Source organism: Ranitomeya imitator, chromosome 3 (genome assembly GCF_032444005.1).
Source record: "Ranitomeya imitator isolate aRanImi1 chromosome 3, aRanImi1.pri, whole genome shotgun sequence".
Lineage (NCBI taxonomy): Eukaryota > Metazoa > Chordata > Amphibia > Anura > Dendrobatidae > Ranitomeya > Ranitomeya imitator.
Genome location: NC_091284.1, coordinates 96,699,387 through 96,725,337, shown reverse-complemented (window position 1 = coordinate 96,725,337; position 25,951 = coordinate 96,699,387). Strand labels below are relative to the sequence as shown.

General features: G+C 41.7%; 2 protein-coding genes across 3 annotated transcripts in view; one reads left to right on the top strand and one right to left on the bottom strand.

The window, feature by feature from the left end:
- Nucleotides 1-25,951, top strand: part of CRYBA1 (crystallin beta A1) — a 426,252-nt gene that overhangs the window by 307,763 nt on the left and 92,538 nt on the right. The gene's annotated exons all lie outside the window — the stretch shown is intronic.
- LOC138672803 (beta-crystallin B1-like) lies at nt 187-22,146 on the bottom strand. 2 transcript variants are annotated; one of them, XM_069761187.1, is made up of 6 exons: nt 22,089-22,146; nt 18,685-18,759; nt 14,436-14,554; nt 13,311-13,443; nt 5,502-5,644; nt 187-1,026 (listed from the first exon to the last, which is right to left on the bottom strand). In XM_069761187.1, the coding sequence occupies exons 2-6, from the start codon at nt 18,748-18,750 to the stop codon at nt 858-860; spliced, it is 630 nt and encodes a 209-aa protein (XP_069617288.1). In that variant the 5' UTR covers nt 18,751-18,759; nt 22,089-22,146; the 3' UTR covers nt 187-857. The 2 variants fall into 2 exon arrangements, with proteins under 2 accessions (XP_069617288.1, XP_069617289.1); XM_069761188.1 differs by having other exon boundaries at nt 795-1,026; nt 22,060-22,100.

Genomic DNA, 25,951 nt, shown 5'->3' with positions numbered 1-25,951 from the left:
GCACTGTGTTATAGGGGCTAAGTCCCTTACAACACCCTTAACGCCCATTTAAAATGCATTTTGTGGGTGACTGTCCCTTTAAAAATGAAAAAAAAATTGAAAAAATATGTCATATACAAAAAACACATTCCCGTTGAATTTCCACCAAATGAGAGACAAACTGCATAAAGAAAAATCAACGTCAGCCATGTTTGTAGAGTTTTTATTTCTGTTAAACTGCAAAGAGTTTGACACACGTATGGGTGGTTTCGGTAGAGCTGCGTCTGGATGGACAGTGCTGTGGTGCGGAACACTGAACACTTTCATGATGTGCATTAATGTGCTGAGGTTTTTGTGTAATAAAAAAAGACTTGTTTCTCCCTGAGAAAGATGTCACCGTGCCCATAGGTTCCCATCCTTGATAAAAGCAGATGTGCTGGTATTACATACTATTGGGGAGAGAGAGGGCTCGCTGTGCTATTTCAATAGTCCGCATTTGCATCACCCACTGGGGGTACAGTAGATTATCTAGTACTTTTCTTAACATATCCTTATGTTTTTCCTATTTTTAGAGGTCACTAGATATTATCGCACAATATGACCTGGTTGTATAGGGCAAATCAAAATAGCTATAATCCCATATAGCTATGTATGAGTTTAGTCACTATCATTTAACTAGCTCTCAAAATTCCGGCACAGAGAGGAAAAGGTGGCTTGTTCAACATCCACACTTTTCCCTTTTTAAATGGCTATGTAGACAAACAAATAAAACAACAGTCGTCTCTCCCACCAATAAACAGAGAACGATTCAGAGATTAAAAAGAAACAAGTGCCTTTGTTCTGCCAGTCAGGTTATGTGTTGTATCTTCATTGCCTTATTAGTTTCCAACTTCAAAATTTCCTCTTTTGTACCACTGCATGTCCTTTACTCGGCGGATGGACTGAATCTGGGGCTGGTTGGCTCCCCAGTTGTTCCAGTGTTTGTATGGTCCATGTTCCATTAAGTATTGATAACCTCTGTAACCAGGGTACTGGTATCCGACCCATCTACAAAGGAAAAAATAAATAAAGCAGTCATTAGATAAGTTCTAAAATTAGTGTATAGAAATCTATGAAAGTCAGTTCTTAGATTAAAATGCACATTATAATTTCCTGCTCATATAGTTAGTTGCTGCAAATCACAGAGAAGGAACAACCTACCATTACTGCCAGTACTACTTCCGTTACTACCTACTAGTGATGAGCGAGTGTGCTCGTTACTTGAGTTGTCCGAGCATGCTCGGGTGATCTCTGAGTATATTGGGCGTGCTCGTAGATTATGTTTTTGTCTCCGCAGCTGCATGATTTGTTAGGGCAGTCTAACACGTCCAGATAATTCCGGTACCGGAAAAATCGGTACTGGAATTATCCGTGTCCGTGTGCCGGTGCGTTTCTGTGGCACATCAGTGTGGCACATGTGCGGCACACGTGTGCCCACTGGGTACCACACGCACCGTGCAGGAGACAGCGCTAAAGTTTAGCGCTGTCCCCTGCATCTGGTGCTGAAGCCGCGATTCATATCTTCCCTGCAGCAGCGTTTGCTGTAGAGAAGATATGAATAATCGTGTTTATAATAAAGATCCATGTGCCCAACCCCCTCCAACCCCCTAGGCCCCCCCCCCCGCTGTTATTAAAATTCTCACCCGGCTCCCTCGCTGGCTGTCGCTGCTTCCTGTCCTGGCTGCACCTTCTACTGTATGAGCGGTCACGTGGGGCCACTATGGAGCTTTATTTTAAACATGATTATTCATATCTTCTCTACAGCAAACGTTGCTGCAGGGAAGATATGAATCGCGGCTTCAGCACCAGTGGGGGGGACAGCGCTTACAGTAGCGCTGTCTCCTGCACGGCACACGGACTGCACACGGACAATATCCGTGTGCGGTACGTGTTTTACATGGACCCATTGACTTTAATGGGTCGGTGTAATCCGTGCGCTCCCACGAACACTGACATGTCTCCGTGTTTGGCACACGGAGACACGGTCCGCAAAAATTCAATGACATCTGCACAGATGCATTGATTTAACTGTGTCTACGTGTGTCAGTGGCTCCGGTACGTGAGGAAACTGTCACCTCACGTACCGGAGCCACTGACGTGTTAAACCAGCCTTAGGGAATCCCCACATGTATTCAGGCTGTCTAGCAGCCGCAAATCATGCAGCTGCGGAGACAAAAACCTAGCCTACAAGCATGCCCAAAATACCCAAAGATCACCCCAGCATGCTCTGACAACTCGAGTAAGAGCACACTCGCTCATCACTACTACCTACCATTACTGCTACCAGTATTACTTCCATTACTACCTACGATTACTCCTACTAGTATTACTTTCATTACTACCTACCATTACTCCTACCAGTACTTCTTCCATTACTACCTACCATTACTTCTACCAGTATTACTTCAATTACTACCTACCATTACTCCTACCAGTATTACTTCCATTATTACCTACCATTACTCCTACCAGTACATCTTCCATAACTACCTACCATTACTCCTACCAGTACTTCTTCCATTACTACCTACCATTACTTATAACCGTATTACTTCCAGTACTACTTCCATTACTACCTATCATTACTCCTACCAGTATTACTTCCATTACTACCTACCATTACTCCTACTAGTACTATTTCCATTACTACCTACCATTACTCCTTCCAGTACTACTTCCATTACTACCTACCATTACTCCTACCAGTACTACTTCCATTACTACCTACCATTACTCCTACCAGTACTACTTCCATTACTACCTACCATTACTCCTATCAGTACTACTTCCATTACTACCTACCATTACTCTGCCAGTTTGACCAAATCTTAAAGTGTACCTGACAGCTGATACATGCTGCTCATTCCATGGTTGTATGTATCAGGCAGTGGCTGTATGATTTCAGACAGGTATGTTTGATTCTGAAACACTTCAGCATTTCAGAGAAAAACATACTTTAAAAGCCACTTGGGACCGAGCCACACAGGGGACTAGTCAGGCAGGTGGTTTCCTGGTGGACTGTCACCACCCACTGCCCTGGAGTGACAGGTCTCTGCCGGTGTGCAAATATAAGCAGAAACTTGTCAATACAGGGCAGTGGCGCAGCATTTCAGAATCAAGCGCCAAAATGCCAATAATGGAGAAGAATTAATTACTCCTGCGCTGCTTGGACAAAGGGGTAATTGAAGCCAGAGACTTAGGCTACTTTCACACTTCTGTCTTTTTTCTTCCGTCGCAATCCGTCGTTATGGGCAAAAAACGGATCCTGCAAATGTGCTAGCAGGATGCGTTTTTTGCCCATAGACTTGTATAAGCAACAGATCGCGACGGATGGGCACACGTCTCATCCGTCGTGCGACGGATCCGTCATGTTTTAGCAAACGCGACGCACAAAAAACGTTCAATGTAACATTTTTTTGTGCGACGTGTCCGCCATTTTCGACCACACATGCGCGGCCCCCTCCTCCCCGCTCATCACAATGGGCAGCGGATGCGTTGTTAAACTGCATCCGCTGCCCACGCTGTGCTAAATTTAGCACAACGTCTGTCGGGCCGACGGTTTGCGACGGCCCCGTACAGACGTGTGAAAGTAGCCTAATATAAATAGGTGCGATTTATTTGTTTCATTTGTCTTAAGGTACCGTCACATTTAGCAATGCTGCAGCGATCTAGACAACGATCCCGATCGCTGCAGCGTCGCTGTGTAGTCGCTGGAGAGCTGTCACACAGACAGCTCTCCAGCGACCAACTATGCGAAGTCCCCTGGTAACCAGGGTAAACATCGGGTTACTAAGCGCAGGGCTGCACTTAGTAACCCGATGTTTACCCTGGTTACCAGCGTAAACGTTAAAAAAAAAAAAACACTACATACTTACATTCCGGTGTCTGTCCCCCGGCGTTCTGCTTTCCTACACTGGCTGTGAGCGCCGTCTGGCCGTAAAGCAGAGCGGTGACGTCACCGATGTAATCTGCTTTACGGCTGGCCGGCGCTGACAGGGCAGGGAAGCAGAACACCGGGGGACGCGACAGACACCGGAATGTAAGTATGTAGTGTTTGGTTTTTTTTACATTTACACTGGCGCGGCCCTGCGCTTAGTAACCCGATGTTTACCCTGGTTACCAATGAAGACATCACTGAATCGGCGTCACACACGCCGATTCAGCAATGTCTGCGGGAGATCCAGTGACGAAATAAAGTTCTGGACTTTCTGCTCCGACCAACGATGTCACAGCAGGATCCAGATCGCTGCTGCGTGTCAAACACAACGATATCGCTAGCCAGGACGCTGCAACGTCACGGATCGCTAGTGATATCGTTGTTAAGTTGGCCAGTGTGACGGTACCTTTATTCAAGAGAAACCACAGTCACAAGTGGATTACATGGGAAGGATAAATAAATAATACAATTAAAATCTGAGTGCTTTTGTCCAGACAGTAAAGGATTAACTCATTCTTCTCCATTTTTGGCTTCCTTGTGGCAGCAGATTTAAAGAGGTTTTCTAACTAAAAAAAAGTTGATTTTAATCAATATATATTAGAATAATAATTTCCACAATTGGATGTGTTTAAAAAATGTTTTTATGCAGAGATAGTCTTATAAATATGCCCCTGCTGTGTACTGTGTAATGGCTGTGTCTGACCATGTCTGGCCATGGGAGAAAAAGAGAGTATACAGGCAGGACATCATCGGATCACAGCTGATTCTTTTTGTGAGGTAAAACATTTCCCTGCCTGTTTTGAAGCAATGTTTTACCTCACAGAAATAATCACCTGTGATCCCCTGCTGTAATGTCTGTATACTCATTTGCTTCCTCTCATAGCCAGGAGCTGTGGTATGATCAGGCCATGTTCCTGAAATGTTCCTGTATGGTCAGACACGGCCATTACACAGTAGGGACACATTTATAAGATTATCTCAGCACAGGAACATTTTTTTTAAACATATCCAATTGTAGAAATTATTATTATTCCAAGATCTATTTATTAAAATATACTTTTGTTGGTGGGACAACCCCTTTAAGTGCATTAAGTGGTTGTGTGTCACAACCCTGGCCAGGTGAGAAACTCTCCCTATATCATTTTCTCGGATAAGACACTATTGTCTTTCCAGTTTATTCTTCTAGGTTCTCTTTAAAAGGCATTTATATGCTGGTGTGTATATGTACTCAGAAACCTGTCAATCCAGGGCAGCCAGCAGGGAGAAGCCGCCAGGGACCCGCCTGTCCAACTCGTCTCTAGCGTGGCTCGGTCAACGGCGGCTTTTAAAATATGCTTTTCTCGATAATGCTGCAGTGATTCCGAGTCCAACATACAGTACCTTGCTCATATCATACAGACGGTGTCTGATACACGTTTCCTCTGCATTGGGCAGCTTACTGTATATCAGCTGTCAGGTTCACTTTATATGGAAACTAGTGGTAAGTATTGGGTAAACAGGTAAAATTGTAATCTTTACATTGCTTTGTCCAGCGCCAATCACTTACGTTCCTCCAAGGACTTGAACACTAGCGACTCTGTCCTGGAATCCATAAGACCACAAGCTGGGGATATCTTCATCACAGACTTCCATCTTCCTTCCCTCAAAATTGATACATTCAAAGAGGGAGATCTTATAATCCTGAGTGTCCTTTAATGTAAAAGATCATTAATGATAAATAAGTTATAAGAATAAATTATTTATATGGTTAAGACTTTTTGCTTTGCTATTTTAAAGATTTGCCTTTTATTACATTAGAATTGGTACAAATGTATGAATGATTATTACATTTTAATGTGGACAAATTTAAAAACCCTAACAGAGTAATCTCTGATCTGAAACATGCAGAGAATGGTAATGGTAGTCATTTACTATTATTGAAAAAAAAAAAAGTGAGATCTAAGAGCTAGCCTTCTATAAATGTAGACATACTTTGGGGATGCATTCGTGCAGGGGTGCATTCGTGCACTATTATTCGAGTACATTTATGCAAAGTACTTTTTTCTAAGTACTTCGGCAGTTATAACATGGCAGTTAGACAGGGCAGGAGACAGGTAAGAAAAACTAAATATATTCACTATTCATTTGAAACAGAACAAATACTCACCATATGTATTTGTATATTCTATATCCTGACTGCCGCATTCACTCACATTCACCGCCCTTGCATAAACTCTTTACACTCCATCCATATCAGCCCCTCTGTCCTTCCCTCTCCTATGTATAGCACTCATGCTCAGTTCACATTGCTTAACAGCACAGATCCATTCAGTCCCACCATCCAACACAAGAGACGCTCTCACAAATCACTTAACCATCTGCTCACTCTTTCTATCCTCCTTCTCCTTGTTGCTGGAGACATCTCTCCCAACCCCGGCCCCCATGCTATAGCCAGTCAAACCTCCCAACTGCTACACCCAGAAACCCATCTAACCTTATTAATATTCCATGCATGCCTTCTGCATCCTTCAATTGTGCCCTTTGGAATTCTTGCTCTGTGTGTAATAAACTCTCCTTCATTCATGACTTCTTCCTTTCTAACTGTCTTAATCTCCTGGCCCTTACTGAAACCTGGATCCAGCAGTCAGACACCACTGCTGCTGCTGCTGCTGTTTCATATGGTGGACTACACTTTCTCATACCCCAAGATCGGACAACAGAGCAGGTGGAGGCGTTGGTCTGCTCCTTTCACCCAAATGTACCTTCCAAATTATCCCCCAAGTACCCTCACTTGTATTCCCTTCCTTGGAGGTCCATGCTGTCAGACTCTACGTCCCCTTCTCCATGCAAGTGACAGTGGTGTATCGTCCTCCCAGCCCCTCTCATCAGTTCCTGGATCACTTTGCCACCTGGCTTCCACACTTTCTCTCCTGTGACACCCCCACACTTATCATGGGTGATTTCGACATCCCCATTGCTTCTCCCATTTCCCCATTTGCTTCTCACCTTTTATCTCTAACCTCCTCTTTCGGCCTCTCGCAGCATTAACTAACTCTCCAACACATGATGATGGAAACTCCCTTGACTTGGTCTTCTCCCGCCTTTGCTCAGTGGATGATTTCACAAACTCCCCTCTCCCGCTCTCTGACCACAACCTTCTTTCATTCTCTATCAAGAACTGCCATCCCGCTCAGGTCACCCCCACTTTCCACACTTATAGAAACATACAGGCCATTAACACCCAGAAACTTATGAAGAACTTGCAGTCCTCATTGGCCCCAATCTCCTCCATCTCATGTCCTGATTCTGCTCTGAAGCATTACAATGAAACCCTGCAAAGTGCCCTGGATGAAGCTGCACCTCTTATACATAGAACAACTCAGCACAGACGGCAACAACCGTGGCACATGCTGCAAACACGTTTCCTGCAGCGGTGCTCCAGGTGCGCCGAACGTCTGTGGAGAAAATCTAATCTACCCTAAGATTTCATCCATTATAAGTTCATGCTAAAAACATACAACTCTGCCCTTCACCTCTCCAAACAAACCTATTTCAACACGCTGATCACCTGACTGTCAAATAACCCTAAACGTCTCTTTGACACTTTCCAGTCCCTACTTAACCTAAGAGTGCAGGCCCCAACCACGGATCTCCGCGCTGACGATCTGGCCAATTACTTCAAAGAAAAAATTGACCACATTCGACAGGAAATCATCTCCCAATCTCTTCATACCATGCACTGTCCTCCCTCCCCCACTGCATCTAGTTCACTCTCTGACTTTGAACCAGTTACAGAAGAAGAAGTAGTCAGGCTCCTTGCATCTTCTCGCCCGACCACTTGCACCAGTGACCCCATTCCGTCACATGTCCTCCAGTCCTTTTCCCCGGCAGTCACCTCTCACCTAACAAAAATATTCGAACTTTCTCTCACTTCCGGTATTTTTCCCTCCTCATTTAAGCATGGCATCATACATCCATTACTTAAAAAACCATCCCTCGACCAAAACTATGCCGCTAACTATAGACCTGTCTCTAATCTTCCCTTCATCTCTAAACTCCTCGAACGCCTGGTCCACTCCAGTCTTACCCGCTATCTCTCAGATAACTCTCTTCTCAACCCTCTTCAATCTGGCTTCCACTCTTTACACTCTACTGAAACTGCCCTCACTAAAGTCTCTAATGACCTACTAACAGCTAAATCTAATGGTCACTACTCCATGCTAATTCTCTTGGATCTCTCCGCAGCATTCGATACTGTGGATCATCAGTTCCTCCTCAATATGCTCCGCTCCATCGGCCTCAAGGACACCGTTCTCTCCTGGTTCTCCTCCTATCTCTCTGACCGATCCTTCACTGTATGTTTTGCTGGTTCCTCCTCCTCTCACCTTCCCCTTACTGTTGGGGTTCCTCAAGGATCAGTCCTAGGCCCCCTCCTCTTCTCGTTGTATACTGCCCCTATTGGACAAACAATCAGTAGATTTGGTTTCCAGTACCATCTCTATGCTGACGACACCCAATTATACACTTCTTCTCCTGTTATCACGCCGACCTTTCTAGAAAACACAAGTGATTGTCTTACCGCTGTCTCTAACATCATGTCCTCCCTCTATCTGAAACGGAACCTGTCAAAAACTGAACTCCTCGTGTTCTCTCCCTCTACTAACCTACCTTTGCCTGACATTGCCATCTCCGTGTGCGGTTCCACCATTACTCCAGAGCAACATGCCCACTGCCTTGGGGTCATCCTTGATTCCGAGCTTTCATTCACCCCCCACATCCGATCACTGGTTCGCTCTTCTTATCTACACCTCAAAAACATTTCTAGAATTCGCCCTTTTCTTACTTTGGACTCTGTAAAAAACTCTTACTGTTTCACTTATTCATTCTCGTCTGGACTATTGTAACTCTCTACTAATCGGCCTCCCTCTTACCAAACTCTCCCCGCTCCAATCTGTCCTGAATGCTGCAGCCAGGATCATATTCCTCACCAACCGTTACACTGATGCCTCTACCTTGTGCCAGTCATTACACTGGTTACCCATCCACTCCAGAATCCAGTACAAAACTACTACCCTCATCCACAAAGCACTCCATTGGTCAGCACCACCCTACATCTCCTCTCTGGTCTCAGTCTACCACCACCTGTCTTATTTTGCTTTATTACTGTATTGTTAACATTGTTACCTATGACTGTTGTGTTTGAAACTGTTAAACTGTAAAGCGCTGCGGAATATGTTGGCGCTATATAAATAAAGATTATTATTATTATTACCCGTGCCCTCCGCTCCACTAATGACTTCAGGTTAGCATCCTCAATAATCAGAACCTCCCACTCCCATCTCCAAGACTTTACACGTGCTGCGCCGATTCTTTGGAATGCACTACCTAGGTTAATACGATTAATCCCCAATCCCCACAATTTTAAGCGTGCCCTAAAAACTCATTTGTTCAGATTAGCCTACCGCCTCAACACATTAACCTAACGATCCCTGTGTGGCCTATCATAAAAAAAATAAAAAAAACATAATCAGGTTCCTCGTATCATGTTCTCATACACTTTATGCAGTTAATAGCCCTCTGTGTCTGTACTGCTACATACTTAGGCAGTTAACTGGTTCATGCAGCTTTACATGAACACCCGAGCCTTACACTGTGGCTGGTCCGAATAACTAAAGCAATTGTTACCATCCACCTCTCGTGTCTCCCCTTTTCCTCATAGTCTGTAAGCTTGCGAGCAGGGCCCTCATTCCTCTTGGTATCTATTTTGAACTGTGATTTCTGTTATGCTGTAATGTCTATTGTCTGTACAAGTCCCCTCTATAATTTGTAAAGTGCTGCGGAATATGTTGGCGCTATATACGGTAAATAAAATTATTATTATTATTATTATTGGAAATGCATAACTTAAAGGGACTCTGTCACCAGGTTTTTGCTACCCCATCTAAGAGCAGCAAGATGTAGGGTCACAAAACCTGAATCTAGTGATGCAACATTTACTGGGTTACTTGTTGTAGTTGTGATAAAATACCTGTTTTATCTATTGTAAATCTACCAGCTCTGTGAATGCTGAGCTCTGTATCACCCCGCCCACACCACTGATTGGCAGCTTTCTGTGTTCACTGCGTATAGGCAGAAAGCTGCCAATCAGTGGTGACGATGGGGTTATATAGAGCTCATGAATATGGAGGACTATATGGCAGTAAGATTACTAGTCCTATAGTAATAATTTTCTGTTGATTAACCCCTTTCTGACCTCGGACAGGATAGTACGTCCAAGGTCAGATCCCCTGCTTTGATGTGGACTCCGGCAGTGAGCCCACATCAAAGCCGCGACATGTCAGCTGTTTTGTACAGCTGTTTTCCACATCAGTGGAATCAGGTTGTGTGTCTCTACATCATGCTGCTCTTGGATTAGGTGGCACTGCAAAGTTATGAATATTTTGTAATGAACTCCATATCCATATTTTGCCTCCTTCTCTTCCAAACTCTATGCAGCGGTACTTTTTCAATGACTAGTTCATGCTACTCAGCATTATCATTATCCATGCACTATATTTTGACAATTTGTGTTCAGGACTGTCTTGGTTTTTGTTGTTGCTGTTGTTTTTTTGTTTTTTTACAGTAAAGCAATCTAATGAAATTACTGTTATTGCACATACCTTGCTAATTAGGGGTCTAATGGTGACAATCAAATTTCTGCCCCCTCCTAAAGCTGATTAACCCTATTCTAGTCGTGGCCTTGAGGAAAATGGTTGGAGCACTATGGTTCATTTACCCTTGAACCTTAAACATACAATTTGTATGCTAACCAACAATATAAGAAAATGAATGTAGGATTTTTGTTTAGTTTGAAAGCATTATTGACACTTTTATATGAATCTAACTAATAAATTAATGAAAAGTATTCACTATATGATTTTTTATATTATTTAAACAGTTTCAATTTATTAATTTCACTTTATGGCCGGGGTCGCACTTGCGAGTTCAATGCGAGAAACTCACACATCAATACACGCCACTGCCACCAATAGTCGGGACCGGAGCGTTCAGCTGCATAGAAATACATGCAGCCGCACACTTCGGTCCCGAGTGCCGGCGGCAGTGCCGGGTATTGATGTGAGAGACTCTCGTGAGTTTCTCGCTTCACACCCACAAATGTAACACCGGCCTATTAGCTAATTTGTCTTCATTCTTTTAAAATTCTTTGCATTTAAGTGGCTTCTAAATTCCCGCTATTCCTCAGTTTATTTTCTTGCCTTCAGCTGAGTTGATATCAGAATATACTCATTTGGAGTACAGATGATGGCAGTGAGAGTCAATAACTCAGAAGATCAGCTGCTGCAGGAGATTGTCCTAATAAGCACAACACAAGTGGAAGAGACAGTTGCTGACTCTTTCACTGCCATCCTCGGGACTTCAAATTAGCACCGATGATGATCCATGCTAGACGGGATTATTTAAAAAAAAATAGGCTTAGTTAGTCTTTAAATTATTGTGAAAGAATATACAGTTAGGGCCAGAAATATTTGGACAGTGACACAAGTTTTGTTATTTTAGCTGTTTACAAAAACATGTTCAGAAATGCAATTATATATATAATATGGGCTGAAAGTGCACACTCCCAGCTGCAATATGATAGTTTCCACATCCAAATCGGAGAAAGGGTTTAGGAATCATAGCTCTGTAATGCATAGCGTCCTCTTTTTCAAGGGACCAAAAGTAATTGGACAATGGATTCTAAGGGCTGCAATTAACTCTGAAGGCGTCTCCCTCGTTAACCTGTAATCAATGAAGTAGTTAAAAGGTCAGGGGTGGATTCCAGGTGTGTGGTTTTGCATTTGGAAGCTGTTGCTGTGAGCAGACAACATGCGGTCAAAGGAACTCTCAATTGAGGTGAAGCAGAACATCCTGAGGCTGAAAAAAAAGAAAAAATCCATCAGAGAGATAGCAGACATGCTTGGAGTAGCAAAATCAACAGTTGGGTACATTCTGAGAAAAAAGGAATTGACTGGTGAGCTTGGGAACTCAAAAAGGCCTGGGCGTCCACGGATGACAACAGTGGTGGATGATCGCCGCATACTTAATTTGGTGAAGAAGAACCCGTTCACAACATCAACTGAAGTCCAGAACACTCTCAGTGAAGTAGGTGTATCTGTCTCTAAGTCAACAGTAAAGAGAAGACTCCATGACAGTAAATACAAAGGGTTCACATCTAGATGCAAACCATTCATCAATACCAAAAATAGACAGGCCAGAGTTAAATTTGCAGAAAAACACCTCAAGAAGCCAGCTCAGTTCTGGAAAAGTATTCTATGGACAGATGAGACAAAGATCAACCTGTACCAGAATGATGGGAAGAAAAAAGTTTGGAGAAGAAAGGGAACGGCACATGATCCAAGGCACACCACATCCTCTGTAAAACATGGTGGAGGCAACGTGATGGCATGGGCATGCATGGCTTTCAATGGCACTGGGTCACTTGTGTTTATTGATGACATAAGAGCAGACAAGAGTAGCCGGATGAATTCTGAAGTGTACCGGGATATACTTTCAGCCCAGATTCAGCCAAATGCTGCAAAGTTGATTGGATGGCGCTTCATAGTACAGATGGACAATGACCCCAAGCATACAGCCAAAGCTACCCAGGAGTTCATGAGTGCCAAAAAGTGGAACATTCTAAAATGACCAAGTCAATCTCCAGATCTAAACCCAATTGAGCATGCATTTCACTTGCTCAAATCCAGACTTAAGACGGAAAGACCCACAAACAAGCAAGACCAGAAGGCTGCGGCTGTAAAGGCCTGGCAAAGCATTAAGAAGGAGGAAACCCAGCGTTTGGTGATGTCCATGGGTTCCAGACTTAAGGCAGTGATTGCCTCCAAAGGATTTGCAACAAAATATTGAAAATAAAAATATTTTGTTTGGGTTATGTTTATTTGTCCAATTACTTTTGACCTCCTAAAATGTGGAGTGTTTGTAAAGAAATGTGTACAATTCCTACATTTTCTATCAGATATTTTTGTTCAACCCTTCAAATTAAACGTTACAATCTGCACTTGAATTCTGTTGTAGAGGTTTCATTTCAAATCCAATGTGGTGGCATGCAGAGCCCAAATCGCGAAAATTGTGTCACTGTCCAAATATTTCTGGCCCTAACTATAAGAAATCATCTGATAAATACTGTTAAAACGATTTATTAATTAAATTTTTATGAAAATGTTCCTAGTCTTTAAACAAAAAAAGAACAATCCTATTTTCATTTTCTTGTATTGATGGTCCAAGTGATTTGCAATGTTTCATAACTTTCCATACTGGACAAAATTATAAAAAAAAAAAAAAATAATCGTTACTCTTTAAAATTTTTTTTACATCTTACCATACGGACTGGTCTCAAGGACATGATCCTATCAGCCCGGAAGCAGTTAGACCATGAGTCCCAACGTGGATATTCCCCTTTTTCCAGAATGAACATCTCTCCGGCAAAATCTTTCTGTTCATAAGCGACCCAGCTGTGAATAGGAACCATACCGTATCATACCGTTGAAAAAACAATATTGTAACTATTAATTTATATGATGCAAAAAAAAATTCTGTGGTGATATATGGAATTTTTTTAAATATATTCCAGAATGTGGGCAGCGCGATGGGGTCCTGCGTTCAAATCCCACCAAGGAAAACATCTGCAAGAAATTGTATGCTCTTCCTATGATTGTGTGGGTTTCCTCCAAGTTCTACAGTTTCCTCCCACACTCTAAAGACATACTCTTAGGCTGCTTTCACACATCAGGTTTTTCGTTTCAGGCTAAATCCGGCTCTCGGGAGAAAAACCGAAACCGGAAAAAATAAAAACCGGATCCGTTTTTTCCCCCATTGACTTGTATTAGCGCCGGATTGCGCCGGATGGCTCAGCGTTCCTTCCGGTTTGATGCCAGATCCGGCGTACACTCAATTCCGGCGTCTGGAAAAAACTTAACTTTTTTGTCTCCGGTGAAAAAGCCTGAAGCGCCGGATCCAGCTGTTTGCTAGAATGGAAGCCTATGGGAGCCGGAATGTGCCGGATGCAGAAAATGCCGGATTCGGCAGCCTGATCCGGTTTTTTAAACTGAGCATGCTCCAATTTTTTTTTTATCCAATAATCTAGATAGGCTAGCCGGGTCCATCAAAAAAACGGATCCGTCGCATCAGTTTTTCACAATCTGCGTTGGATCCAGTTTTTCCAACATTCGCCGGATTTAGACTGAAACAAAAAACCTGATGTGTGAAAGTAGCCTTAGGGAATCTAGATTGTGATCCCCAATGGGGACAGTGATGATGGTGTCTGTAAAGTGCAGCGCTTTATATATGTATGATGGCACCAAATAAATAAGCATGATAAATAATAACTTAGGATATTCACGTTAAAACATAAATGACACTTCACAACAATAATATGACAGCTAATAATCTCGCTTTAACTTCCAGTGTAAGTCACTTTGCAATGACTAATGTGCTTGAAACTTACGGTCCAGATTCAATTCGAATGGACTTTACATGGTCGAAGCCTCGGTCACACAAGTTTCTGCACTCAGTGCTAAATTCCACCTTGCGGCCTTGGAAATTTTCATATTCATAGCAAATGAGCTGTATGTAGCAGATGGAAAACAAAACATGTCAGGATAATATGTGATATGTTTACTGACCTCTATACTTCGTATTTTAATCATTTATCTTTGCTTGTTGCTTTTTAATTTTGATTTTAATTTAATGTTTAAAGTGTTCTTTAGAAGATTTTAAATACTGTCAAACATTTTCATGAACTTACACTCACTGATATCTTTTCTATAGCAATTGAGTTATACAGTATGATGGGTCAGGGATGCAGATCGTACCTTTCTCAGCTATTCATAATTAAAGATGGGCGGACCCCTGGATGTTAGGGTTTGACCGAACAGTTAAAATATGTTGGGTATCAAAACAGTACCGAAACCCAGACCTCATTCACTTGAATAGCGGGCCCAAACATCCAGTGTTTGCAATGCTGTCACGTGTATGACAGCGAAGCAAGCACTAACTTTGATTGTCGGTAAAATCATTTCCGCCGGTCTGACAGCTGTTGTTCCCACGCTGTCAAAACACACTTTTACTTTTTTTTATTTATAAATAACAAACACAGTTATACTCACCTAATGTCCATTCCACTGAAGTCATTGTCTTCTGTAAAAAAAAATAAAAATAAAAAACAACCATATTTTTCACATTTCCATTGTTCTGTCCCACGCTGTATTCCATGTCTGGGGATAAACAGTTGTCAACCCGGATGGTGCCAGGATGCAACCGTCCAGGCTGAGAACCACTGAGGAATGTGCTGCTACAAGCTCGGCCTCAGTGACCGGCGGTGATAAAGAATGCAAGTGAGCGTTCGAAACGCGTCTTGCTCCCCTGCCTTGTCTATGCAACCATTGTAATTTTTTACAAGTTTTAATGAATTTAAAATAAAGAAAGAACTAATTTTACCAGATGCTGGAACAACAACCCTTTTTTTTTTCCTTTACCCCAGGTCATTGAGGCTGCATTCCAAGCCGGGCCACTGAACTGCGGTGACCTTGGTGTGTGTTTATTTACAATATAACTATAGGATTAGTAATTGAGAGGCGTCCTACAGACACCTCTCCATTACTAAGTCTTGAGCTTGATGTCACCGCACAATACAAAGGTGACATCAACCCCACAAATATGAACCCCACTTGCCATTGCCACAGAGCAAGTGAGAAGAGCTTGTCAAAGCACCAGAATTAGCACATCTAATAGATGCGCCATTTCTGGGTGGCTGGAGGCTGCTATTTTTAGGCTGGGGTGGCAATATCCATGGCCCCTAACCAACCTGAGAAGACCAGCCCCCAGCTGTCTGCTTTAGCTTGGCTGGTTATCAAAAATGGGGGGACGCCATGCCATTTAAAAAAAAAATGGGTTGGTGACCTGTTATGAAGGCAATCCAGTAACACAGTGTGCCAGTAATCAGAGCACATACAGTGATCTGACAATAACCCAAAAACAATAGAACGAGCTCTGAGACGTGGAATCTCTGTAGACCGCAATACCTGAACCTATCCTAAACACAACTTAAGGCAGCTGTGGATTGCGCCTGACACTACCTATGCAACTCGGCACAGCCTGAGGAACTGACTAGCCTGAAGATAGAAATACAAGCCTGACTTGCCTCAGAGAAATACCCCAAAGGAAAAGGCAGCCCCCCACATATAATGACTGTTAGCGAGATGAAAAGACAAAACGTAGGGATGAAATAGATTCAGCAAAGTGAGGCCCGATATTCTAGATAGAGCGAGGATAGCAAAGAGAACTTTGCAGTCTACAAAAAACCCTAAAGCAAAAAACCACGCAAAGGGGGCAAAAAGACCCACCGTGCCGAACTAACGGCACGGCGGTACACCCTTTGCGTCTCAGAGCTTCCAGCAAAAACGAAAGACAAGCTGGACAGAAAAAACAGCAACAAAAGCAAAGAAGCACTTATCTAAGCAGAGCAGCAGGCCACAGGAAAGATCCAGAAGCTCAGATCCAACACTGGAACATTGACAAGGAGCAAGGAAGACAGAATCAGGTGGAGTTAAATAACAAGGCAGCCAACGAGCTCACCAGAACACCTGAGGGAGGAAGCCCAGAAGCTGCAGTACCACTTGTGACCACAGGAGTGAATTCAGCCACAGAATTCACAACAGTGACCCCTCTTGTCTTGATAACCAGCCTTGCTAATGCTGACAGCTGAGGGTTGCAGCCCGCCGCTGTCCATTTTGCCTGGCTGATTATCAAAAATACAGGGGAACCCATGTAATTTTTTTTAAATTATTTATTTAGAGCACAGGCACCGGCTGATGAATACCCCGATCAGCCGCTGCCCCCTCACACTGTTATTAGAGGCAGCAGGCATAGGCTGATGGGAGCAGTAGTCCCATTAGCCGACACCAGTGACCGGAGGTAAATGTTTTACCTCCGATCACAGCTGCGGGCTCACACTGTCATTTGACAGCATGGGAACTACGGCTTTCTGACCGGCGATAATGATTTTACCGCTGATCAGAGGCAATGATTTCCACGCTGTCATGCACAAGAGCGAAAAAAACCTGGTGTTCGGGGTACCGAACCCAAACAGTAAAACAGACTTCATGGTGAACTCCGTGTTTGGGGTCCGTGCCTGAACAGTAAGTGTTCAAAATGGACCCCAAACTTAACTTTTCGGGTTTGCCCATTTATATTCATAATTTATCAATATAGTATAAATCATATTTAAAGTGTACTTGTCTCATGTAACTTTTAAGAAGAAGCTTTCCAATGTATTTACACATGAGGACTAACACTATTATTAGAAAATTTGTAACTTGCATTTTTACTTGTTGTCCCCTCTTCTGGCTCTATCTCTAATTTTCAGGTTCCTTGTAGCTGGTGGGTGATTACTAGCTGCTATAGTGTCTCCCAAAAACAGCACACAGGCATGAATGGTTCTTTCTTTCATGTTTCTATGTAGCACATATTCAGAAGCAGCAGCATGGAAGACATTATACAGCAGTACTGGGTAATATAGCTGTGAATCCAGCTCTAGGCTAAATAACACACTTACTAGAAAGCAGCAGCATGATTAATTCATGTATTCCTTCCCCTTACTCCCCTGTAGAAACTTCAATAAGCAGCTATAATCAGTTCCTTTTTTGAGAAGGCAGGGAGTCTTCTCTTGAAAAAAAAGTAAGGGGCAGGAGGGGAGGGGGAAGAGGCTTATAAGGGGAGAAAATAGAATATTTCTCATAAGATGTATTACAAAATTTCATATATCTTCTAGTAGTATTGATTTATTCAAAATTTGCTAAAACAAAAGTGACCGTTTTATAAGGTGCTTAATTTCTGAAAATGGATATTTTATCTGCATAAGTGTAATATTATATATTCCAATTATATTAGGTATTTAATAACCACCAATATGCATTTTTATTGACTTGAGAAATAAGAGAATATCACACCCAATGAAAATGAACCATTTTTTATCTGTGAAGCACCTGAAGGGTTAACAAAGTACCTGAAAGCAGTTTTCAATACTTTAAAGGATGGTGTTTTTAAAATGGTATCAATTTTGGAGATGTCCAATATATAGAAACCTCAAAACTACTTAATACAGTAGGTCTTTAAGAAATATGTTTTGCAAATTTTCTTGAAAAAATGAAAATTGCTGTTAAAAACTTTTAAACCTTCTAACATCCTTACAAAGTACATTTGAAAAATGATGCTGGCATGAAGTAGACATATGGCAAATGTTATTTGTTAATTTTTTGGTTTGGTATGACTATCTAGTGTAGACCATGTTCTCACGTTCAGTATTTTGTCAGTATTTTTTATCAGTATTTGGAAGTCAAAATCAGGAGTAGAACAATTAGAAGAAAAGTATAACAGAGTAGATTTTTTTCACCCAATCCTGGCTTTGACTTATAAAGACTGATGTAAAATACTGATCAAAAATTGAACTTGTGAATGTGGCCTTAAGGGTAGAAACACTGCAAGTTTGAAAATTTCAAATTTTTCTAAATTTTTGTCAAATTTCCAAGATTTCTACAAATAAGTGTAAAGCATAATAAACTACATTTATCATTAACATAAAGTACATTGTTTCATGAAAAAATAAGAATAGAATATACAAAAAAAAGTCTAGAGTTATTACTGCATAAAGCGACACTGGTCAGATTTGAAATACAGGATATATTTTTTGTACATACCCTGTAGTTCTGCAGACCCACGGCAGAATGGCTACCAATGTTTCCTTGAGCTCCAGTGTGAGACATCTTGAGAATCTTTAAGAAATCAGCAATAATTTAATTTTCACACTTTGTTACATCCAATAAATAATAACATCCTGTAACATATTCCAGATCCTACCAGATGAGAATCTACTATATAATTGTCTAAGGGTCACTTCCGTCTGTCTGTCCTTCTGTCTGTCATGGTTATTCATTCGCTGATTGGTCTCGGCAGCTGCCTGTCATGGCTGCCACGACCAATCAGTGATGGGCACAGTCCGGAAGAAAATGGCCACTCCTTACTCTCTGCAGTCAGTGCCTGTCGCCCGCATACTCCCCTCCGGTCAGCGCTCACACAGGGTTAATGGCAGCGTTGACCGCGGTGTAACGCACTCGGTTAACGCTGCTATTAACCCTGTGTGACCACCTTTTTACTATTCATGCTGCCTATGCAGCATGAATAGTAAAAATATCTAATGATAAAAAAAAATAAAAAATAGTTACATACTCACCCTCCGGTGCCCCCCCCCCCCGGATCAGGAACTGGCCTTTCCCTGTCCGCACGACGCCCCGGTGACCGCTGCATGCATTGCGGTCTCGCGAGATGATGACGTACGGTCTCGCAAGACCGTTACATCATCATCTCGCGAGACCGCAATGCAACCAGGAGGAGGATGGCGCCGCTGCTGCTGCTCTAGTTGTTCTGTGCAGGGAGCCTCCGCGCTGCCGGGTGTCCGGAGGCTGTGAGCCCGGAGCAGAGCCTGGTGTGGGGGCCGGGGCTGCAGGCGGACATCACCCTGCCCATCCGACACTTCCACATCCAAACCCACCAAAAAACCATAACAACCCTGTCATGCGCAACCCAATCTCCAGACCTGAACCACATTGAAAACCTCTGGAATGTAATCGAGAGGATGATGGATAGTCACAAGCCATCAAACAAAGAAGAACTGCTCTCATTTTTCCACCAGGAACAGTGTGAAAGACTGGTGGAAAACATACCAAGACGCATGAAACCTGTGATTAAAAATCATGGTTATTCCACAAAATATTGATTTCTGAACTCTTCCTGAGTTAAAACATTAGTATTGTTGTTTCTAAATGATTATGAACTTGTTTTATTTGCATTATTTGAGGTCTGAAAGCACTGGGTTTTTAAAATTTTTTTGACTATTTCTCCTTTTCAGAAAAAAAAAATACAAAATTTATTGCTTGGAAATTTGGAGACATGTTGTCAGAAGTTTATAGAATAAAAGAACAATTTACATTTTACTCAAAAATATACCTATAAAGAGAAAAATCAGACAAACTGAACATTTTGCAGTGGTCTCTTAATTTTTGCCAGATCTGTATGCTACATTTAGGACAGGCTGCTGTAGTAACCCTGAAATGTTCAGTACAAGCAATGCCGGGCTTTGGTGAATTATTGAATTCCAGCTGTAGCTGAAATTGTGTCAGGATACTATGTTGTTCCCTATTTAGACTGTAAGACCCGTTGGGGACAGGGATTGATCTAAATCTCTGTACTGTGAAATATGTTGGGGCAATAAACGCAAAGTGAAATATACAGACCATAGACTGTGAATAGGACACGGGATAAAGAGTTCTAGAAAAATGAATTTAGATTTATTCAGCAATTCTGATGTATTTTTTTGGAATGTTCCCACTGCTAAAGACACATTATATTTGTATTCTTATAGGTTTATCACCATCAATATTCCCATTGATAACTATAACTGTTATTTTGATACACTAATTAAACTTAAATACATAATGTTAGGCTACAACTACAGCAGAGTGGAGAAGATCTTAACAAATGTCATCCATACGCTTCAGAAAATTTCCAAACAGAAGCTGATCTAATGTACTAGTTTTTTTTTTGTAATTCCCAGCATGACAATTTGGATTTCGGATTGGTTGCACATTTCTTTTCCATTGAATGAGAATTCAAAATCCACAACAAAACTGAATTGTTGTAGATGCTGCTCTGGATACTGTATTGTGTGCTTTGGATATTATGTGTATTCTGCTGCAAAATTCACAATTGCAGATTTCAAAAATATTACAAATATTTTTTATCCTTTTTTTTTTTGTATAATCTGTTGGAAAATCTACATCAGCAGCAAATACACACTGAAGCATAATCGATATAGATTTCCCTGAAGATTTGCTGTGGAAATTTTCTGCAACAAAGACATTATGTGCAAACCGATTCCTATAGCATGAAGCTGAGTTCACATCATTTATCATCCCTAATGGTTCAGGGTCTGGGTAGTGTTAATTTGCATTACAGTGTATTAGCAAACATGTAGTTCAGCTCTAAAAGCAGCCAGATTTCAGAACTAATCTGTAGTGGCACTGTTATCAGTATGAGGGACATATTCTTTAGATTTTCTCAACTTATTAGATAAATCAATTTTGTATCTCAAAGTCATATAACAAGTAGAATCCAGGATAGAGACATTTTGTAAATGTCAAGTTATAGAGGCATTAAAATAAAGTTTTGATCAGTTGTGAATAGGATGATGAGACTCCCATCACTTGGTATAACATAGGGGTACAAGTGTTAAGCATGATAACCCTTTAGGTCTAGTTGGTATTTTTTGGCTCCTGTCTGGAGAAATGTGCATGGACGGTAAAACATACATAACAAAGTATAGAATCAGTACATGATTCTCACAGGAAAGCAAAAACTGAATCTGAATATATATTCCTGCCTAGACACTTAACACCTGGACCCCGTCAATTAAAAGTTATAACACACCTATGATACATTTTATTTTATTTTTTTAGAAAGACAGTGGTATATTGTTACAATAAAGAGCAATTGCAATTTTATATATTACACTAAACATCATGGACTATCATAGACAATGCCACTTCACAATCAAATTGGTTTTTAGTACTTTCAAAGATTAAAGTGCTTTATTTTTCATGTCCACATTGCCTTATAATTAACCAGAGCTTTGCTAGCTTTTTCTCCGAGCAATCATTTAATTTTGTAAATATTGACATACTGTTGATCTCAATAATTTTTGATTTTTGTTTTCACCTCTGCTTATACCATGTTTCCCTTTATGTCATATATCCTCTGGTTCAAATGACCAATATCACTACATCACAACGTATGGCTACAGATAAAGAGGCATTCTGTAATTCCAGGAATACATATAATAACAAGAGTACAGTCCAACACAAGATCGCAGGTAAAGCTGCAGTCGTATAATGACACCAAATAGTTATATACAGATTATACATAAGTGGAATGTTACAAGCATAAAGTCATACTATATATATATATATATATATATATATATATATATATATATATATATAAGTCAAGTTTAAACATACCTAAAAATCATCCCACAAGTATTACTCACATGAACGCTGCGACTAAACCACTGTGGAAAATGGTTGGTGTTGAGCCAGACCCCCTCCCCACTAATATATACTCCATAAATATGCTTGCACAAAACTTTCTTTTTAAACTTTTTTAGGTGTGGTCTGACTTGAATAGAGTATACACAGAGTATCAGCCCGGAGCCTATATAATCTGCAAAACCAAATTAGAATTTTTGTGGGGGCCGGGGAGCATAAAGGGGGTTATGAGCTGACGCTGCTTATTGTTTTGTCTAAACACAGGAACTCAGCAAAAAACAAAGGTCTCAATGGACGACACATTTTTTGCCTTAGAGTCAGTGGGACAAAACTGCTGACCATATCGACTGTGGAGTCTGCAGCTTCATTACCTCACTTGTTCAAGAGATTTAAGAGCTGAGTAAACTAAGTCATGTGACGCTGCCAAGCTTCCCATATGCGGCGCCCCCCTGATCCTGATACACCGTGATCATAGGTGCTTTACACAGAGAGTCATCAATGAAATTCCTGGACAATAGTTGGACAACTCTATTATTTAATCTACACCTTGAAGGCAATTTCTTTGTGTTACCTCTGGAGAAAATCAAATTACCAACTACTAAAAGTTACTGACTGCTGCATTATTGCTGTATTGCCGGTGTTCCCTGACCAGTGACTTGGGAGCAAGAGATTCAGTTTGGCAGCTGTACAAAGCTTTTCTACTGCAGGAATGCTGTAGTTCATGGTGCAGTCATATTATTATTTAAAGGGACTCTGTCCGCACAGTATGACTGTTCAAACCAAGTACAGGAGCTCGGTACTTCATGGCGGGGCCAAACATTTGTATACACCTCCCTACTTTTTTGGTTTCCATCTACCTCCACCCTTCTCTGACTCTATGAAGCCAGAGCTGTCAATCAAAGAAGATGGGGGTGGAGACTAAGGAAAAATATGCAGGTGGGAAGGTGTATACAAATGATTGGCCCCGCCATGGTGCACCCAGTGCTTAGTTCGACAGTCATTCTGTGCTGTCCCGTTAATGGCTATTTAATTTCTTTTTATAATTGAAAGATAGTGAAAAAAAAACCTCCTGTGAGTGATCAGTTTGTGGCTCATCTACCTTCATTGTTGATGGTGACAAATAAGTGATTAAATAGCCGATACCTGAATTCTCTTTAGTCTCAGCTAGCTGTGAATTACAGCTTTTGTGTCTGTCTTTTTTCTACACTATACATTTATGGCAGTGGTCCTTAGCAACACAGTTGTTTTGGAATGCAAGGTCACCATGATATATATATATATATATATATATATATATATATATATTTTTTTTTTACATAGCTGACATATTATATGTGTATATAAACCATGTATGTACCTGTGTGTATCAGTGTGTATATGTATGTATGTATATATATATATATATATATATACAGTGGGGTAAAAAAGTATTTAGTCAGTCAGCAATAGTGCAAGTTCCACCACTTAAAAAGATGAGAGGCGTCTGTAATTTACATCATAGGTAGACCTCAACTATGGGAGACAAACTGAGAAAAAAAATCCAGAAAATCACATTGTCTGTTTTTTTAACATTTTATTTGCATATTATGGTGGAAAATAAGTATTTGGTCAGAAACAAAATTTCATCTCAATACTTTGTAATATATCCTTTGTTGGCAATGATAGAGGTCAAACGTTTTCTGTAAGTCTTCACAAGGTTGCCACACACTGTTGTTGGTATGTTGGCCCATTCCTCCATGCAGATCTCCTCTAGAGCAGTGATGTTTTTGGCTTTTCGCTTGGCAACACGGACTTTCAACTCCCTCCAAAGGTTTTCTATAGGGTTGAGATCTGGAGACTGGCTAGGCCACTCCAGGACCTTGAAATGCTTCTTACGAAGCCACTCCTTCGTTGCCCTGGCCATGTGCTTTGGATCATTGTCATGTTGAAAGACCCAGCCACGTTTCATCTTCAATGCCCTTGCTGATGGAAGGAGGTTTGCACTCAAAATCTCACGATACATGGCCCCATTCATTCTTTCATGTACCCGGATCAGTCGTCCTGGCCCCTTTGCAGAGAAACAGCCCCAAAGCATGATGTTTCCACCACCATGCTTTACAGTAGGTATGGTGTTTGATGGATGCAACTCAGTATTATTTTTCCTCCAAACACGACAAGTTGTGTTTCTACCAAACAGTTCCAGTTTGGTTTCATCACACCATAGGACATTCTCCCAAAACTCCTCTGGATCATCCAAATGCTCTCTAGCAAACTTCAGACGGGCCCGGACATGTACTGGATTAAGCAGTGGGACACGTCTGGCACTGCAGGATCTGAGTCCATGGTGGCGTAGTGTGTTACTTATGGTAGGCCTTGTTACATTGGTCCCAGCTCTCTGCAGTTCATTCACTAGGTCCCCCCGCGTGGTTCTGGGATTTTTGCTCACCGTTCTTGTGATCATTCTGACCCCACGGGGTGGGATTTTGCGTGGAGCCCCAGACCGAGGGAGATTATCAGTGGTCTTGTATGTCTTCCATTTTCTAATTATTGCTCCCACTGTTGATTTCTTCACTCCAAGCTGGTTGGCTATTGCAGATTCAGTCTTCCCAGCCTGGTGCAGGGCTACAATTTTGTTTCTGGTGTCCTTTGACAGCTCTTTGGTCTTCACCATAGTGGAGTTTGGAGTCAGACTGTTTGAGGGTGTGCACAGGTGTCTTTTTATACTGATAACAAGTTTAAACAGGTGCCATTACTACAGGTAATGAGTGGAGGAAAGAGGAGACTCTTAAAGAAGAAGTTACAGGTCTGTGAGAGCCAGAAATCTTGATTTTTTGTTTCTGACCAAATACTTATTTTCCACCATAATATGCAAAAAAAATGATAAAAAAACAGACAATGTGATTTTCTGGATTTTTTTTTTCTCAGTTTGTCTCCCATAGTTAGGGTCTACCTATGATGTAAATTACAGACGCCTCTCATCTTTTTAAGTGGTGGAACTTGCACTATTGCTGACTGACTAAGTACTTTTTTGCCCCACTGTATATATATACACACACTGCTCAAAAAAATAAAGGGAACACTTAAACAACAGAATACAACTCCAAGTACATCAAACTTCTGTGAAATCAAAATGTCCACTTAGGAAGCAACACTGATTGACAATCAGTTTCACATGCTGTTGTGCAAATGGAATTGACAACAGATAGAAATTATTTGCAATTATCAAGACACACTTAATAAAGGAGTGGTTCTGCAGGTAGGGACCACAAACCACATCTCAGTACCAATGCTTTCTGGCTGATGTTTTGGTCACTTTTGAATGTTTGTTGTGCTTTCACACTCGTGGTAGCATGAGACGGACTCTACAACCCACACAAGTGGCTCAGGTAGTGCAGCTCATCCAGGATGGCACATCAATGCGAGCTGTGGCAAGATGGTTTGCTGTGTCTATCAGTGTAGTTTCCAGAGGCTGGAGGCGCTACCAGGAGACAAGCCAGTACACCACGAGATGTGGAGGGGGCCGTAGGAGGGCAACAACCCAGCAGCAGGACCGCTACCTCTGCCTTTGTGCAAGGAGGAACAGGATGAGCACTGCCAGAGCCCTGCAAAATGATCTCCAGCAGGCCATAAATATGCATGTGTCTGCACAAATGGTTAGAAACCGACTCCATGAGAATGGTCTGCGTGCCCGACGTCCACAGATGGGGGTTGTGCTCACAACCCAACACCATGCAGGACGCTTGGCATTTGCCACAGAACACCAAAATTGGACAGATGAAAGCAGATTCACACTGAGCACGTGACAGATGTGACAGAGTTCATCCTTCAGCATGACCAGTTTGGTAGTGGGTCAGTAATGGTGTACGGTGGCATTTCTTTGGAGGGC

Bases quoted from the DNA above. Each gene is read 5' to 3' on its own strand.
- LOC138672803 (XM_069761187.1), bottom strand. From the start codon at position 18,750: ATGTCTCACACTGGAGCTCAAGGAAACATTGGTAGCCATTCTGCCGTG. The intron at 14,555-18,684 runs GTATGTACAAAA...TGCTACATACAG, and splicing joins TGGGTCTGCAGAACTACAGG to CTCATTTGCTATGAATATGA. The intron at 13,444-14,435 runs GTAAGTTTCAAG...TCCTATTCACAG, and splicing joins ATTCGAATTGAATCTGGACC to CTGGGTCGCTTATGAACAGA.